General features: G+C 37.3%; 1 protein-coding gene across 8 annotated transcripts in view; it reads right to left on the reverse strand.

Annotated features, from left to right (window-relative positions):
• The window catches only part of CTPS2 (CTP synthase 2), a 220,187-nt gene that overhangs the window by 145,536 nt on the left and 55,479 nt on the right, over positions 1 to 19,172 (reverse strand). For all 8 annotated transcript variants that reach the window (XM_039339887.1, XM_039339883.1, XM_039339886.1 and 5 more), the window contains 6 exons: positions 17,002 to 17,172; positions 15,096 to 15,196; positions 13,556 to 13,672; positions 8,273 to 8,356; positions 7,145 to 7,225; positions 3,237 to 3,388 (listed from right to left, as the gene is read on the reverse strand). In XM_039339887.1, coding sequence (XP_039195821.1) covers positions 3,237 to 3,388; positions 7,145 to 7,225; positions 8,273 to 8,356; positions 13,556 to 13,672; positions 15,096 to 15,196; positions 17,002 to 17,172 — 706 coding nt within the window. The remainder of the gene's footprint in view (positions 1 to 3,236; positions 3,389 to 7,144; positions 7,226 to 8,272; positions 8,357 to 13,555; positions 13,673 to 15,095; positions 15,197 to 17,001; positions 17,173 to 19,172) is intronic.

Consider the following 19,172-nt stretch of genomic DNA (forward strand, 5'->3'; position numbering starts at 1 on the left):
AGATGTTACCTGGGAGAGGTAATCCCTCAACTAAAATGACAGTGTGTGAGATCTTTGCAGGTCCCTCTCAATAGCTCAAAGAAAATGAACAAGCAAAATTAATATTTTAATTATTTCCCTCCATTTTCTTCAGCACAGGTAGAGCCATGCAAAATGTCAAGCATAGGGGAATTTTCTTTCCTTTTATGGGGGATGAAATGACTTTTGTAAGTGTTTAAGTTCGAGCACAGATTTTTGCTCCTTGCTTTAACAAAATGCTCTTGTTTCAACATTTCTGACTGAAAAGAAGAGGTGAGAGCTTTGGAAATGAAACTGATGACAAAATTGAAATACCTTGAGTTACAACTGCATAGTTTCAATCTCCATTTATTTTTGCACTGAGCTCGCCTTGTTCTTACAATGAAACTCATTAGTGCATAATGCAACATTGTGGGAAAGGGTTATTTTTCAGCTACCTTATCACAGATTCTAATGTTCACCACAGGTGAGAGAAAAATCACTGGACCGACTTCCGGTCCTGCATCGTAGCAACACAGCTGAGGGATTGCGGGGCTCCGCACCCCACAGCTGTTTCACCCTGCCAGGGGACCCTAAATGGGTCTAAAGTCACCCCAGAGAGGCATCCAAGAAAGAGAGCTCTCCGGTGATCGCAGAACAAAGCCAGTCGATTCGTTTGATCCATGGGAAGCCCTCTAATCTGACAGGAGAAAGGCTAGCTACACCTCAGTGACTAGCCCAAGTTACCGGCAGCCAAAGTCCAAAACCACTAATCAGAACAACTGTGGACAGCACACTTGGAACTGGGTGAGAATATTGATCTTCTCTCTTCTATTTTGTAACTGACTTCCTGGAAAAGATCCCCAAGAAGCAAAAAATCCTCCGAAAGTGAGAAGGGAGGGGACCGCACCCTCACCCTTACATAGACGGAAGAGGCAATTTAATTTTTATGGGGGGCAGAAATATATTGAAATTAAGTCAATAATACTACAGTCTGGATAAATCTGAAAATGATGAAAACTGTTAAGATTTCACATCTGAAAGAGTATTGATGAAAATACAAGAAAATAATTCTTTGTTTTAAAAGTTGGAAAATGAAAAGCTATTGACATCTAGTGGAGAATTAGAACATAGAACAGCAGCTGCATTGACTCAGAAATTGGCAAGATGCCCAGAAACAAAGAACAACTTGTTCATTTGAACCTCAGTGACTTCTAGATAAATAGAGAACAACTGGGAATAGAGGAAAGAAAATATACTGGGCCACCTACTAAAGAGTGAGAACTATATTTGTTTTAAAAACTGCTGACCTTCTGGGATTATAAACACTTACTGAGCTGTGATCTCTAAGCTCAAGAATTGTTTGCAGAAAAAGAAAAATCCTTGACTTTTGGCTAATCTTCTAGAGGGGAATTTATTGGCAAGCTCTTAGAAGGTTAAATATTCTGGACTGCAACTTTGGCTGTCTGATAATTGTAAGACTCCTGAATAGAAGAACTGTTATAAAATACTGCTTTTAGTGGTGCCTTCACAATTGGAAATGTATTGGATTATAAAAACCATATATAAAGATAAGAACTATATAAGATTTGGTTGTTTGGACTTTAAGATTGGCTGGTTTGACAAGGCTAGCTACAGAGACTATGGTACCAGTGAAAGACTATCTGGAAGGGGGAGATAAAATGGATGTTGCATACCTATCTAAAAGCAGCAGGAAACCAAACCTGGTATCTCCTTCTGAAGTCCCCAGCCTGGAACAACAGAGATCTGCAGGAGCAACACTCCAAGACAAGGCAAATATTTTCCAGGAGAAAATGTATGCAATGGTGCAATATATTCAAATGATAATAGTTTCAAATCATGATGAGATTAAAAATAACTTTGACAACATAAATGAGCACATTTTTCATCTAAATTTACAATTAAAAAACTCTCAGAAAATGACGACAAAGAATGAACAAACGAACCAGATAACAGAACATAAACCAGAGGACGGTGACCCAAAGAGGGAAGTTACAAATGAAGAGAACTACAGCTTAATACAGATAAAAGAAAACCTGCACGATTTTGCCACAACAATAGAAATGGAAAAGATATTTTATTTTTCAGGGCTTCAAAATAAACCTGAAGATAGGAAAGAAGATCTAACAAAATGAATTATAGAGCAGCCAAGAGAATCATTAGAGTTTGGGAGAAAAAAACGCACATCCTACCTAACTTGTCTTTCCTATTCCCAACAACATTCACAAAAATACCGGAAGAACCCCTGGTAAGCTGAACACACTGGCTTTGAAAACTACTTTGCAAAAGAAGAAGGCTAGAGTTAGATTCAAGAGATTTGATTCGACTTACCAGCTGGAGTACTATATGATTAAATACTTTTGAATATGGTTAAAAGAATAGATAAATTATGGATATAAAGGGGCCCTACGGTAAAAGGGATAAGATATACAAGTAGTATAATACTTTTTATAATATATGAAATATAAAAATATTGGGATGGGTATGTGAATGAAAAGTTTGGATATTTAAAGGTAATTAACTGTGGAAAATTATGACTGATAAGAATGATTTGAATACAGAGGGGAAATTAAGCTTAAATAAGAATCTTAAAAACAGGACATAATGTGACTTAATAAGATGACTTTTATAAATACAATTGAAACATAAGCTGATCAGAAAAAATGTTATATGCTGATGTTACTGTTATTTGTTCAAACACAAGAAAAATGTTTTTATCCAACCTTGTATGTATCGAAAGTATTAAGAACTACATTTGTTTAATGTTGACAAAAAGAAAATACTACTGCAAGAAGAGATCAAGGAAATATATCATTAATTAATATATTGATTATGGAATTATAGAAATTAATTATTATTGTTTTTTAAATATATGAACCCAGGCTGTTTACTAAGCACTAAAGATTGTTATTGTAAAAAATCAATTATATATATATATATATTCATATTCAGAATTTTTCTATGGAAACCTCTTGGGTAAAAAGGTTGCATTTTAGCGCCATCAGAATTGTAACATAATATGTAATATCAAAAGATACTGCAAATACTTTCTTATTATGCCATCTTACCAGCTTATATATTATTTACAAAAACACTGAAACAAACAAACAACTCTGAAAAACCTGGGGCCTGATAAATGTTTCTTGCAAAAAGATTTTCTGGTGCAAATATGATACAAGGGAAATAGAAATATCAAGATAAGAAACAAAGAAATGTACCTATCTGCAATTTTTTTCCATTTGAAAAGAAGGTGACTTGGTTGATCGTCAATTGGTAGGCTTAGCCTCTCTTTAAAGTATTTAATTATGCCTTGTTCTTCCAAAAGGATTGGCACTCGGTAAGTGGAAGAAACGTCATGGATGAATATTACCTAGAAAATATGAATTGCAATTATTAATAGTGTAAATTTAAAACTAAATAGACAAAGTATGTGTGTATGTGTATATGAATAAATATCTCCTTTAGCTTGACTCAGTGCTTTTCAAAAAGGATGAACTATGTTATGGTGTAGTGATTGGTTATTTTAGGGACCTTCTATCTCCCATAGTATTTGCCTGATCAGTTTGATCTGTTTGGTGTGTTCCGGGATCCTTCAATTAAACAATGACATCTATATGGACCACAGAAGCATGACTTCTCTGTAATAACATTTGCCCTCTGGAATGAGGGCCACTCCTCCAGGTTCAGATACCCACCCCCGCTTATATTTTATGGGCTCTGAAGACCTAGCTCTTTGCAAAGGCCTTTGGAAAGGATGAGTGAATCTCCATTGTGTTATGTGAATTCATTTCTTTTTGCTTCCTGATTGTGGTAGAATAGAACAGAACAGAATAGAATAAAAACTTTACTGTGACTTTAAATGTACACTAATCAGCATATATTAAAATAAAATTTCATTGCATTCAGCTCTCAAAAAATACCTTTATGCATATACCCACATACACACACATATATAACACAGAGAAATATCAGTCTAGTTCGAATGTATACATATAAATGGCAAAATGTAGTCTGGAGTCCCAGGAGAGAAGAGCTGCCTCCTACAGGGCAAAGAAACAGAACTTGGAATGTCTGGTAGGCAGGAAGAGGGCAAAGACAGCCCTCCCTAGCAGTTCACAGAATATATCTATAATTATGCAGGAAATTGCTTTAGTCTGGCAAGATTCTGTCTGTAAGTGAAGAACAATAAAGTAACTACTCAGAAGTAACTCCACATATTATTCTTGGAACTGATGCTGATTGTTTTTTGTCATTTTTGCCGTCTATTTTATTGTAGAAAAACTAAATATGATATAATAGGAATAACAGAATCGTCTCGTCTAGCAAAGGACACAATTTGCTCAAAATAATGAAAGCAATTAAAAATAGAGGAGTCATACAGTCTGTCATATAGTCCTTCCAGAAAATTCTTGACTTTTTTGCTGATGATTTTTGTGTTTTAGAGGGTGTAGAAAGGTGCCAAAGATCAACTATTTTTGATTTGATACTAGTCAGTAAAGAATACTTATTTGAAAAAGTAGAAGCTCTAGTCTCTTCTTAAAAATCTCCAGTAATGGAGCGCCCACGATTTCTGAAGGCAAGATGTTCCACTAGTTAATTGTCCTCACTGTTAGGAACTTTCTCCTTAATTCCAGGTTGCTTCTCTCTTTGGTCAGTTTCCAACCATTGTTTCTTGTCCTGCCCTCTGGTGCTTTGGAGACTAGTTTGATGCCCTCTTCTTTGTGGCAGTCCCCTCAAATACTGAAACACCGCTATCATGTCACCCCTCTTTCTTCTTTTCTTTAGACTAGCCAAACCCAAGTCCTGCAGCCGTTCTTCATATGTTTTAGTCTCCAGGTCTTTGATAAGTTTAGTTGCTCTTTTCTAAACTTTTTCCAAAGTCTCAACATCTTTTTTGTAATATAGTGACCAAAATTGGTTGCAATATTCCAGGTGTGGTCTTACTAGGGTTTTTTAAAGCGATACTAATACTTTGCATGATCTTGACTCTATGCCTCTGTTTATACAATCCAGGAATGTATTAGCTCTTTTGGCGGCTTCTGCACACTGCTGGCTCATAGTCAAGTGATCGTCCACTAGGACTCCAAGGTCCCTCTTGCAGTTACTGCTTTTGAGCCAGGTCTCACCTAATCTGTACTTATACCTTTGATTTTTCCTGCCTAAAGGTAAAACTTTTGTTGGATAGGGCCCATTGTTCAAGTCTGTCATGATCTTTTTGGATCCTGTGTTTGTCTTCTGGGGTATTGGCTATTCCTGCCAGTTTAATGTCATCTGCAAATTTGATGAGTTCCCCTTCTATTCCCTTGTCTAAGTTATTAATGAAGATATTGAAGAGTACTGGGCCTAAGATGGAGCTTTGTGGTACCCCACTGCTTACTTCTCTCCATGTGGATGTAGTACCACTGAGGACTACTCGCTGAGCATGGTTTGTTAGCCAGCTACAGATCCATCTGATGGTGTTGTTGTCTATCCCACCTTTTTCTAGCTTACTAAGCAGCAGTTTGTGGTCTACTTTGTCAAATACCTTACTGAAATCTAAGTATACTGGGTCCACAGCATTTTGCTGGTCTATTAATTTAGTCACTTTATCAAAGAATGAAATAAGATTCGTTTGGCATGATCTGTTTTTAACAAACCCATGCTGGCTGCTAGTTATAACTTTGTTTGCTTCTAGTTATTCGCAGATCTGTTTTTTGATTATCTTTTCCAGGATCTTCCCAGGTATTGATGTTAGACTGATTTCCTGGGTCTGTTTTTTCCTCCTTTCTTGAAGATAGGAACCATATCAGCCCTTTTCCAATCTTCAGGTATTTCCCCAGTGCTCCAGGATTTTTGAAAGATATGGTGCAATGGTTCTGAGATAACATCTGCCAGCTCCTTCAGAACTCTGGGATATGTTTATAAGACTTTGAATCCCTAGAGCCAAATAATTGCACTTTAGATTATTAAAAATGGCCTTGCAATGGACAAAGAAGAAATGAGCAGAAATCAAATTGTATGACAATATTGGAACAACTAAAAATTAACACTGTTAGGAATAAAAACAGAAATATAAAGTTGGTTTATTTGATCAAGAATAAAATAAGATATGTTGTTACTTCTCTTTGGATTTTCTGCTCATACCAGGACTTAAAAGATGATATTTTATGGATGTATTTATAGATAAGAGAGGGGATATGGTTAGAGAAAAATGTATTTATAACTTTAAGGAGAGTGAAGAATTACTAAATTTGTTGTACTAGTTGGGGAAGATTGGAAGTCATTTCTGTTATATATTTCTTTTTTCTTTCCTTATTATATTCTTATGTTTATATAGTCTATGGAAAAACTAGAAGAAACTGGAGATACTGAGAAAAAAAGATTAGGGGAAATAGGTTTGTACTATTCCATAGCAAAGAACAATAATGGATGAGTACGAAGAGAATGCTTTAATTTCTATTCCAGTGCTAAACAGATTGGATTAAATAGTCAAAAAAGCCCCTTCCAACTCTACAATTCTACTGTGGAATGAATTATGAATTCATTAGGAATTATGGTTATGGTGGCTTAGAACTATCCACAAAAGGAAACACTAGGAGTCAAGTTCAACTCCAGGGTGACTTTAGATTTAAACTTTCCTACTTGAGTGTCTTTTTTTAAAAAAAAAAAAAAAACCACTATTACATTTGTAGCCATTTGTACAATTGTATAGCATATGCTCTTCTAATATATTGCTGTAAGTTTCAAGATTCTATCCTGGTAAACAAATTACCAACCTAACTGTTTAACTGTATTAAGGAAACATAATTTTCTGTCAAATCAGCCTCCAAACAAACTTCTGAAAGGAAATCATTTTATTCCCCTTCAGCACCAGACAAATATGAAAAGTTTTTTTTTTAAGTCTGACTTTTCAGTGCAACACTGATGCCTGCTGGATTTTTTTTAAATAGCATGCCATCCTCATTTTGATATTATCCCCATGAATGCCCTAATAAGTAGCTGTTGTTTTCTTCTATTATCCAACTATTTTCTTATATTTCTCTGCAGAAAAGAAAAATATTTAAAAACAAAAAAATAAAAATGATTTCAGAGTGTGACATTAACACTATAATGTGATTATTACTATTTTTAAAAGAATGCTACAAACCTGCTCAGGTTCTACATGACAAAACATTGAAATTTTTTCTTTTACAGCCATTTCTATAGGTTTAGTGCTTCTACAGACTATCTGTAAGGAGATATAAACAGATTAGCAACACACTATGGAAATAACACTTTCCAAGAAGCAGTACTTTCCTTCTTTTTTTGCTGAATTAAAATGCTTTGAAAGATTTTTTAAGGGAAAAGAAGAAAAAGCAAAGTTTCAGCTTTCATAAAAATAAATCCTAACGAGCAATAGAATTTCCAAATCTCACCAATTAAATAATTTAAGGTCCCTCTTCGAAGCCAACAATATCTTTCATCCGTAAACTTCCTGAGGTGTTTTATAGTTTTTAAGAATTTGAAAAATACTCTTTTAATATTATGTTGTGCCTATCTTTTTTAAAACCATCTAGTTGCTAACTAAGAAAACTTTCCTACCAAATGCAATCAGCCTCTTTCTTCTACATGTGCTTCTTAACTGAGAGATAGTCATTTATCTTCAGGGAAAATTAGTTGAAATTTATTAATCATTATATAACAAAATTTTAGGATCCCAAACCAGCTGCTTCTGATCTTGCCCAATAAAGTCCTCAGTTATGCAGATTTTCCTAATTCAAGTAAATGATGTAGGACCTGTTTCACCAAACCAAACACCAGAATCCTATTAAACATATAATAAGATTAAACATGTAATATCTAGTATTTTTGTAAAAAAAAGCATTTAGTCAAACTTATATTTTCTTATTCACCACTTAACAAATATGTACAGAATGGGCAACAAAAAATGTAATGCAATTACATCAGGTAGATAACCTGCATATGCTTCTGTTTAAAATTTCAGCTAATATGCTATGCCTCAAGCAAAGACGTTATACCCATCAATAATTAATCAGGCAGTTTTTATCTAATATAAAAATGAAGCAAACCTATTTGGCTGTAATTAACAGATAACAGACCAAATCTGTATAATTTTAATCATAAAATTCCCATTCAGATTCACCACCTGAGTAAAAATAATACCCTATACACATTGCAACTTAGTGAAACTATAAACATACCAACCACTTCTATTCTAACAATATAAATGTATACTTTTCTTTAGATATAATATTGCAGAGTGTATTAAACTCACCAAATCAGGAGAAAGACCAAGTCCCCTTAAAGCACGGACACTGTTTTGAGTAGGCTTTGTTTTCTGTTCACCAGTAGCATTAGGCTGAAAAATATAATTAGTCATTCATTTTTGTTGGAAAACACTACTATGGTGTAATAGAGCAGTGCAATATATGCACAATACCTACATAAGAATAGGAATAATTAAGATTTAATAGAATTACAGTGAAACCTTGACTTAATAATCCCTCCATTAAGTAGAATTGAGATGCAACAGACTCAATTTCTATCCCCTGAAAGGACAGACAAGTCAATTCCATCTGAAGTAGTTTGGATAATGTAGTGTAGTTAAAATTACATTATTTCTATCTTAATTTTATGTTAACTTTGGCAACATTATACAAATCACATAACTTTATGTGAATGACCTAGCTTGCCACATTAATATACTTTCCTATTTAATAGGCATTTGGCATCCTCGTTGAGCTATCAAAAAGTTTTCATTATTTTGTTTTTACATTCAGTAACTGGGGTTCTCCAGCTGAGCATATCTGCATTAACCATGGTTCGTATTTGCAACACATTTCACAACGTAGTTAGTGAACTTAAATCTACATTTCCCATTTACTTTCCCATTAGTTTCCCCTTCCCTATTCTGGTGATAATTCATTCTTCTTTAATGTTTTTGTGTTGATCTGAGATCTGACAAAAAATCAAAAATATATTGTGTATGTAAAATAACTTTTGGATAATGCTATGTGAGGTATGGTAGTCAGCATTCTACTCTACCAAACACAGCCAATATATACAGACATGGTATTTATTACCAAGTTCAGTTTTAAATCTGCACTGAAGAAACTAACCGCATGTCTAGGCTAATTTCAGTGCATGTTGTCTCACACAGCATTGTTCGGAAATCATTATAGCAGCAAATAGTAGGTATGAAAAACCATTTTATATTCTTTCTTTCTTTCTTTCTTTCTTTCTTATTATTTCATGGTTTTTCAGTAAAGTATACTCTTGAAGGAAAAAAAATGTCTCAGGAGTTTCTTTTGCTGGCTAGCATATTGGGACACTTGACATTAAGTCAGTTCTCTCAGTAATAACCTACTTGGACTCCACCAGGAAGTCAACCTAGAGATATTGGCTGTGACCAAAGACACAGATGAGAAAAAGAAGCCAGGAGAGATCCCAGTTCAGGAAGACCTGACACTGCTTCAAGCCAGTGCAGGGATGCAAGCTGCTGGCACATGCCTGAAGCAAAAACCTGAGAAGTTTCAGCAGCTGTAAAGGAGCGAGTAAGGGAAGTCCCATACCAGCGGCTGAAGACCTGCTGGGTGACGAATATGGGCATGGCAGTGGAGGATGAAGACTCCCTTCTCCCTACCAGAGTCAAAGTGATCTGAGGGAGTAAATGGAAAGCGAGGCAACTAACTGAATGGAACAACCCCGCTGAGTGGAAGCTCCCAACTGCTGATTATAATTAATCCATGGAGCAGTTGAGAGAGAAGTTCAGAGAGATGGAGATTCATGCAGCAACAATTCCAGGAAAACCCCCGATAGGCCTGGCAACTCCCCTTCCCCCTATACTTCAGCTGGTGGCACTGGCAGCCACAGCTGTGATTGGACCCTCAACACAAGTGGCAGTGGTCTTCCTCATCCCTCCTCCAGCCATGGCTGGGGCCCTGGCATAAGGGCTTGCAGCCAGGGTCCCGGCATGGGCACTGGTAGTGGCAGCTGGCATTCCACCTCTCAGATACATTTGGAGGATTTTTACTTCTGGTTTTTTTTCTCTTTTTTTCAGGAAATCAGTCAGGTAGAAGAAAGAGAATCAATATACTTACCCAGTTCACAATCACACTTTAGTGCTTTTTGGCTTCGGCTGCATGTAACTTGGGCTAGAGTCACAAATGATGCTAGCCTTTCTTCTGTCAGTTTTTGGAGAGCTTTCCCCAGACGTCCGGATCGACCACCGTCTCCCCAAGATCGGTGAGGCTTCTCCCTTGCCACCTCTCCAGGGTGGCTTTGGGCCCATTTAGGGTCCCCAAACAGAAAAAAATCAGCTGTAGGGCGTGGATCTTCGCAATCCCTTAGCTGTCGTGCTAGCTGCACAGAACCGGAAGCCATGACCTCAATGCTTTTATACAAGCCCTACGAGAGCAATTCAAGGACCCTATGGCAGAAGCCCGTATCCGTTCCCTAAAGCAAGGGAAGCGACTGGTGACTGAGTAAATCCAAAATCTCCACCATCTGACCAGCTACCTAGGAGACTGGCCTCAACACATGCTGGTCCACCATTTCAGAGAGGGGTTAAACAAGAATCTGTACCAGAATTGCCTGGCCTGGGCGACTGCAAGCATGGTACCGTGTGGCCATGTAGGTGGAGATCAACCTAATGGAATTCCATGAATACACTGAATACCTGACCCCAGAGGAAGAAGACCATACCAGAACCTTGGTGGCAGCTTTCGCTACAGAAAGAAGTGACACTAAGTTGCTGAATGCCTCAAACCGTGGCCAATGACCGCTCCCCCTCTTCTGAGCCAACCAAAGAAGAAAAAAGCTCCACAGAAGCCAAAAGAGCAAACTCATGCAGGGTAGCAGGTCACAGAGTTCTCCCCTCTTTCCAGCAAGGGGGAGGGAACTCCAGCCCGTCATGACCGGTGACAGCGAAGAAGATGACCTGATGGTAAGTGGCACCATCATCCCCTTGAATGGTAGGATGGAGATTTAGATGTCTTCCTCAGGAGTAAAGGGGACGATTACAGTTTTGTTAGACTGCACTAGATGCCTGGTCAGCCCTCAAGTAGTAGAGAAGGTAGGAATGAGGCTAAGGAAGCTAAGGAAACCTGTAGGGTTTTCCTAGCTAGACAGCTCAATAAAGGGCGGAGTGCCAGCAACCAGCCTATCCAAGCCTATGAAGCTAAAAGCCGGGATCTACATAGAGACTCTTCGATTTATTGTGGCCCCAATGATGAGAGAGGCCATGGTCCTTGGCTGGGCGTAGTGGAAAAAATGGAGCCCACCTGTCAATTGGGACAGAGACAAATGGTGGATGCAAAGAAAAGCATCTAATCGGCAAGAGTTAGGGAGAGTGCTAAGAAGTTGCCACATGTCTGCAGTTAAGAAAGTGAAAGTGGAAACAGCCAATAAACTAAAAAACACTAGTAGCTCAGAACCTGATTCCCAAGGAATATCAGGACCTGACAAGAGGGAATCCAACATGCTTCGACTCCACCTTCCTGGATTGCCAATGCCACCAAGACTGTGATTGGAATTGCACCTGGGGCAAAGTTGCCAAAGCCAAAGCTATATTCTATGACACCCAAGGAGATGGGAGAGCTCCGAACATTCATAGATTAGAATTTAGTCAGGGGCTTCATTCAACTGGCGAAGTCGAGAATGGTGGCCCCTGTGCTGTTCAAAGAGAAGATGGGTCCCTTAGGTTGTGTGTCGCCTATAGAGGGCTAAACTGTGTATGTGTGGAGAATACGTGCCTCCTCCCCTTAATGAAGGACATGTTGGACAACCTTGCAAAGAGGAAAAATTTCACACAGCTAGACTTGAGGAAGGCGTACTACCAAGTGAGAATTAAGGAGGGGAATGAATGGAAGACAGCATTCAATTGCCCTCTGGGTTGCTATCAATTCTGAGTGATGCTATTTGGATTATAAGGAGCCCCTGCAGTGTTCATGCAGTTAATAAACGAGGTCCTACACGAGCATTTGTACAAAGGGGTCCTGCTGTATTAGATGATATATTGATCTGTACCAAAACCAAGGATGAACGTGTCAAGTTGATCAGGGTGGTGTTTGAGAAACTGTGGAAAGCTCAGCTCTTAATGAAACTGTCCAAATGTGATTTCCATAAGACCAGTTTGGACTACCTAGGCTACTGAATCTCGAAGGATGACATACAGATGGATCCTGAGAAAATCCAAGTGATCCTAGAGTGGGAGCCTCCAAAAGTGAGAAGACAACTGCAAAGTTTCCTTGGCTTTGCTAACTTCTATCACATGTTCATCCCCACATTTGCTCAGATAACCCTACTGACCATGAACCTATTGAAGATGAAAGGTGAAGTTAAACCCAGGACCAGCCAACCCTTAAATTGGTCACTAGGGTGCCAAGCTGTGTTCGAAAAATTCAAACATCTCAAATGTTGAACCGGTCCTAAAACACCCTAACCCTGATGAGCCCTTTGTAATATAAGTGGACACCAGTGATGTGGCCGTGGATGTGCTGTTGCTTCAGGAGAACACAAAGGGAGAATTATAGCCATGTGCTTACACATCCTACAAGCTCTCTGAGACTGAGAAACGATGGGCTATCTGGGAGAAGGAAGCTTATGTGGTCCATTGGGCCCTCCTTACTTGAAGACAATTCTTGGAGGGCAGTAAAATCCTTTTTGAAGTGTGGACAGACCACAAAAATTAGAAGCACTGAAGGCTCCTGAAAGCTGTTTTCCAAACAAGTCTGGTGGGCCCAATACTTTAACCGATTCAACTTCACCCTTCGCTACCTACTGGGAGGCCAAAATTTCTTGGCAGACACCCTCTCCCAGATGTCACAATACAACAGTGCTTAAGAAGAAGTTGTTAACTCCATCATCCCCTCCAAGCAATTAGCAGCACCATCCCTCATGAGACAGCAGGAAGCATCATCATCAACATTGACCAAGGACCTGGTGCAGCCACTAAAAGAAGCCTTGGCAGGGGATAACCAGTTCCAGCAACACAAGAGTGAGCTATTATTAAGAGACAGAGTGGCATGGATGGGGAGCAAGCTAAATTTCCTAGAACATATCTTTTAAAGATATTATCCTTAAATAGATTTATTTCAATTAAATGATATTTTTAAATAGATTTGAAAATAAAGTTTGCATGTAAAGAACACACTTCCCAGGACACTAAATTGACCCATTTGTGGATTCACACAATGTACTGAACTAGAAATTAAGCAAACAGGCTTGATATACAAAACATTTACAAAGCACAAAAAAAGCCTAACCCAAGTTTAGCATTTGCAAAATACACACACTCCATTAGGGTTAGACTTTGATCTAACTAAACGTTCCATATAAACACAATAAAAGCTTTTACATGTTTATTCATTGGTTGAAATAAATACAACATGATTGTATAACCATTCAGTCTAAAATGTTTTGTTAGCAATTAATGAACAACAATAACAAGAATATATCTACAATTGCAGCTTTATTCACTTCTTCAAAAATCTCTGAATTTAGTATTTTATCAAATTTAAAATGTGTAAAGCAGTAACATATGATGAGAAATATTTACCTGTGGTACTAAGCTGACATGGATATTGCAAAAGTTCTCTCTTTTGGCTTTAAATTGAAATTGTCGAAAAGCTTCTACAAAGGGCATTCCCTCAATATCTCCAATAGTTCCACCCAACTAAAAGATAACATATGGAGTTAATTAGTTTGAGCAAATAAAAAAGCATAGTTCCATCTGTACTTCAGTTTAAGGATGCTTTTTAAAATGTATATAGATGATGCCAGTAATAATTTGGGCAAATTTGTGAGATTATTATTATAAATGTGTAACTATTTTGTGTTTTTATGGTTATAATCATTGTGATATTGTTCACTGCTCAGAGTCAATTGGCTCCATTCCTTTCTCGGTGAATGGTTTTAACTGGTGATGGTAAGAGAGACTGATTTAGCGATTTCTTTTTTGTAGGTTGTCACAGAGGTCAATCCTCTTCCCACCCCCCTCCCATTTTTAATATCTACATGAAGCCGCTGAGAGAGTCATCCAAGATTTGGTATTTGATATATCAGTATGTTAATGATCAGCTTTACATCACTATCTGGGACCATGCTGGTAATGTTTTCCCAGGACTTGGAAGCTGTGAGCATCTGAATAGGAAACAACAGGCTAAAATTGATTCCTAGCAAGAAGTGATTCTCCATTGGAATTCTAAACTGGAAACAATCAGATAAGAAACAGCATACCTGCAGCTAGATGGTGGATGGAACAAGAGGCTTCTTTAGTTTCTCAGGCAGTAAAAGAGACAGTGGAAGATTTGTCTATGAAAATTCTCAATCATCCAAGTCATGGTTGTTCCAAAAGTGCTTTTTTCAAAGGCAACTGGACTTTCTTGTTTTTTTTTTCTTTGAAAACATTTTGCTTCTCACCCAAGAAGAGTTAGAACTGAAAAGCTTCTTGGATGAGAAACAAAATGTTTCCAAAGGAAAAAATCAAGAAAGTCCAGTTGCCTTTAGAAAAAGCACCTTTGGGACAGTGGAAGATATATACCTTCATACTTGCAAGATTCTCTTCATGTAGCTTTACAATAAAACTAGATTAGCCTATCAGATCATGTTTCCTGTCTGATCTATCTGGTAAGGTTGACACCTATGAAGGAGCAAGTTCATCATGACTTGGGGACTCCTCTGGATTTGCAGTTCCTGCTTAAACACCAGGTGGAAGCTACAGTCATGAGGGCCTATGCCCAGGTTCAGTTAAGGCATAGTTGCTCCTCAGCCTCAGGTGAAAGGATTTTATGCCCATTTTAGTAGTAATACAGTTTCTGGAATGTTCTTCTGCTAGAGGTAACCTTAATTCCTAAATTAATTTCTTTCTGGAACCAGCTGAAAATAGAGCTCTTCTGGAAAGTGTGCTTAGGACTTGATAGCAGGATTTGGGGGTTATTTTCTGTTTTTTAGAGTTTTTGTATTATTACTTTAATGCTGACTGTGGATGTTTGAATTGTATTCTTGTAAACCACCAAGAGTCCTTTGGGATTATAGTGGAGAATAAATATAATAAATAAGCCTTTGCTCATAGCTTCATACAGAAAGTTCATACTCACTTCAATTACACATATCTGTGGTTCTTTCTTATCATCATCCACAGGAACTTTTGCCTGATTCATTACCCATTCTTGAACAGCATCAGTAATATGAGGTACAACTACAAGCAAAATAAAATATTAATGCAACAGAAAATTTGACATTTTGATCCAAGAATTAAAGTTAAAACTGCATTTACAGCTACAGCACAATCTTTTCTTGAGTCTGTTAAAGTTCTTAGAAGATTCTACAGTAATATGATCAAATGAACTATTAAGAATAAAGTGTAGTTGCTATGTGAATTCTTAGAAACTTATTTACTATTGAATGATAGAAATAACTGCAACTTGAGTAGGAATAATTGAATATAACATTTAACAATACCATGCAAACATAAATGCATCAATAGCTACCTGGTAATTAAGGATGGCAATTTGTATCTTCCAAAAAGTACTTTAAAAGGATTGAAATGGAAATACCCATGGGAAAAGAATGACCTCAATTCTGTAAGCGACAATCACTTCTCTAGCATATGACTAGCTGTCAGAACCCATTTCTTGTTTGGGGGGTTGATTCTGTCCCTTTCTGGTTTCCTTCTGTGGGTTCTGTCATTCTCCTAAGGGGGGGGGATGCCTTTTGGGATACCTTATTTCTCCTTTTGCTTAGCTACAATGTATCCCCTTTGCTTTTTCTATCTGCTTGCTCTTTGAACTGTTTTCCCTTGATGTCAACCTGGGGTGAGAAAGGAATGTGCTCCGGCCGTCTGGCTTATCTCTTGCTGCGGAAGAGAAAGATGTGAAGACCCAACATCTTCACAGGCATAGGAACTACTCCATTATCAGCTCCGTTCCCACAGTGGACTTAACATCTGGGGATTGGCTCCTTTGAACTGACCGGATGAACTATTGGGGTGGGGTTTGCTTGAGGCTCTTTTAACCTATTGATCTGAGCGGGAAACCCTCAGATCCTGCCTTCTATGTCTGCTATCAGCTTCTCCTAATAAAAGTTCCTTTTGGAATGAAACTGCTTTCTTGGAATGAGGTTTTGAAGCAGGTCCTTACACTAGCTATGTGTTTGAATATTGTTCAAGTATTGCATTTTATGCAGGACATCTTCAAAAGGAGTTAAGGATATTCTGAGCAGTTAGACTTGTTATTGGGATAGAATGAAGTAAATGTTGTTTTTTCATCTATACTGGCTTTCAATATACAATATATGAATATGGAGCTTAGGAACATTATCAAATGACAAATAATGCAGAATTTTGGAGGCCCTTCTCTGGGTATATCCATGAAATGAAGTCTGGAGAGTGCCTTTTCAGCATAGCATGATTACTTTTTTCTTACTGGGATCAATCTGAGTCCAACTATAGACTTATTACCATTTTTAAAAAAATATTTTTAACATAGGTTAATTGGTTTAAACAGTTATAAATTATACTTAAACATGCCCTTTCATGTTGACTTTTGTATTTTAAATTTTTATTGATGCTGTAAAACAGGAGTTCCCAATCCCCAGGCCATGGACCGGTATCAGTCCGTGGTCTGTTAGGAACTGGCTGCACAGCTGGAGGTGAGTGGTGGACGAGTGAGCAAAACCAAAACCATTCCCTCCCGATCCGTGGAAAACTTATTTTCCACAAAACTGGTTCCTGGTACCAAAAAAGTTGGGGACTTCTGCTCTAAAACATTCAAAGAATATGTTTAATCATCAAAAGTTATAGTACACTGTTAACAAGACACTGATCTATTTCACAATTTGTGCTAAGCCTTGAGTTTTTTTATATAGTTTACTGAGTAAACTAGAATTGACTGGTTTCTACAAATTTACTACAATGGTTTACTGAGAAAGTAAATTGGATGATTACATGCACTGTATCTCAGGAAAGAAGTGAAATAATTTGCATTTTTTTAAACACAAAGATACCTTGAACAGTTTTTCCCAAGTAATCTCCATGCCTTTCTTTATTGATGACATGCTGGTAAATCTTTCCAGTGGTGATGTTGTTGTCCTTGTAAAGGCTAATATCTAAGAATCTTTCATAGTTTCCCAAGTCTAGATCAACTTCTCCACCATCGTTTAGTACAAAAACTTCACCTGAACATATGAAATACTTGGTAAAACATGTTATATTGCATTTTTACTAAGATACAATAGAAATCCTGCTAAATAGTACTTGCTAGTAGGTAGGAATAGAAAATTAAGGTATTTCTAGGGTAATTTTTTGCTTATAAACATGAACTCAGAGTCCAGTAGATCTACTATTTACATATTCATATATACACACACATAGTTCATATCTAGTATGTATATAGTACATATACTGTAATATATGTCATGTAGTGCAATCATAAGCATATTTAGTCAAAGATAAATATTGCTTAATTGAATGAACACACTTTTAATAAGAATGTTTACGACTGAAATCTAAATAGGTTTGGTGACTAAGCAATCTGCAATTTACCATTTTCAAAGCCCCATTTCAAAAGACAGAAATGATTGCATGAGCTGAGATTAAATATAACAGCTGAAGTTTTTTCCTATAAGAATCAAATTATATGTTTGATTGGATTGGATTCATCACTGGCCAAATTATTTTTTCCCAATTAATAAAGAAATCATAGATTTAATTTTACATTATTACCACTAGTTAAATTTTTATACTGCATCTTTTCTAGGCATATAGATATGTTTTATATCTCTACAATAAATTGTAATTTGTTTTTCATACTAAAAAGTTGAAATCAGAGAGACTACACCATATGAAATAGACCTAGCTTGGCGTAGTGGTTAAAGGCACCAAGCTAGAAGCTGGAGACTGTGAGTTCTAGCTCCACTTTAGGCATGAATGCAGTTCGGTGACCTTGGGCTAGTTACCCTCTCTCAGCCCTAAGAAGAAGGAAATGATAAACCATTTCCAAAGATGTTGCCAAGAAAACTCCTACAATACAAAGAATGCCAAAGAACTGAAAAGAAAGTAGAAAAGAGAAATAAAAATGGTAACGAGCCAGCAGAAATCCAAACTTAAAATAAGAAGTGATTTTCTGATCACGAGACCTATTAAATAGTTGAAAAGCCTGTCTTTTAGAGGTTTGGGTACTGCATCACTGGAAATTTTCAAACGAAGTTGGACAGTCATTTGTCTGAGATATTTCAGGATTCCTTCTAAGACTGGAAGTTGAATTATTAGACCTCTGGCAATCTTCATAGTAGTAAATATCAAGTTGCATAGAAAAATCAAATGTTCATTATCACATAAAACAGTCACATAAGATGCATGAGACTGAAGTTTAGAGTTAAAATTTGTATTGCCTTTCTGACTGTCAATGGCTTCTTGTATTTTCTTAGTTACGTATTTGGGAGGAGGAGGAGGAGCTACTCCCATTCTATTATTAATAACAGTAAACTAAAAAAGCTTTGCATCAGGACTCAGTATTACCAAACACTATCAGCACGGTATCTCCTACAACAATCTAATCTACAAAACTATAAATAAAAAATGTATGCCAAATCCTTCGAGATGATCAAAACTTCATGGGATCTTTGGAAAATCAAACAGCTTTTGATTTTTTAGATGTCATTATTTCGTGGGACACATATTGTACAAACTCATGTGAACTCCCTGCTGCACATGACTATGGCAGGTTGATGTTTTCAAATACTGTTCAAAATAAAGGCCTTGGCTTAAGACTTCCGCCGGCAGGATCTCATTAGAGCTCCTGCAGATTCTCCACAGTTTTAGACTTAGAATGGTTTCTAAGCCAGAAGAAACTTCTGGGAAAGGGGGACCCTTTGGAAATCAGCCCTCTTGCTCCGCTGAATAGCTGGACACTCTCGGGCTGCTTCTTGATGAAGAAGTAATTGGGTGAGACCTGGCTGGGGCGGGGCAACCAGGCAAGTTCACTATGGAAGAACCAGCCTTTTATTCGGACATTAAGGGACACTGCCAGTTCTTAGAAACTTATTTCTCAATATATTTATTTTTCTTGTCAAGAGAGACTTCCTCCAGTTGCAGCTTGTTGTTTCCTTTTGGTGGAATCAAGCTCTGTAACTTTAAAAATGGTGTGGAGGGAGGAGTCAGTTTTTCCAAACCAAAC

Source organism: Crotalus tigris, unplaced genomic scaffold (assembly GCF_016545835.1).
Source record: "Crotalus tigris isolate CLP2741 ecotype Arizona unplaced genomic scaffold, ASM1654583v1 scf7180000017740.3459589, whole genome shotgun sequence".
NCBI lineage: Eukaryota > Metazoa > Chordata > Lepidosauria > Squamata > Viperidae > Crotalus > Crotalus tigris.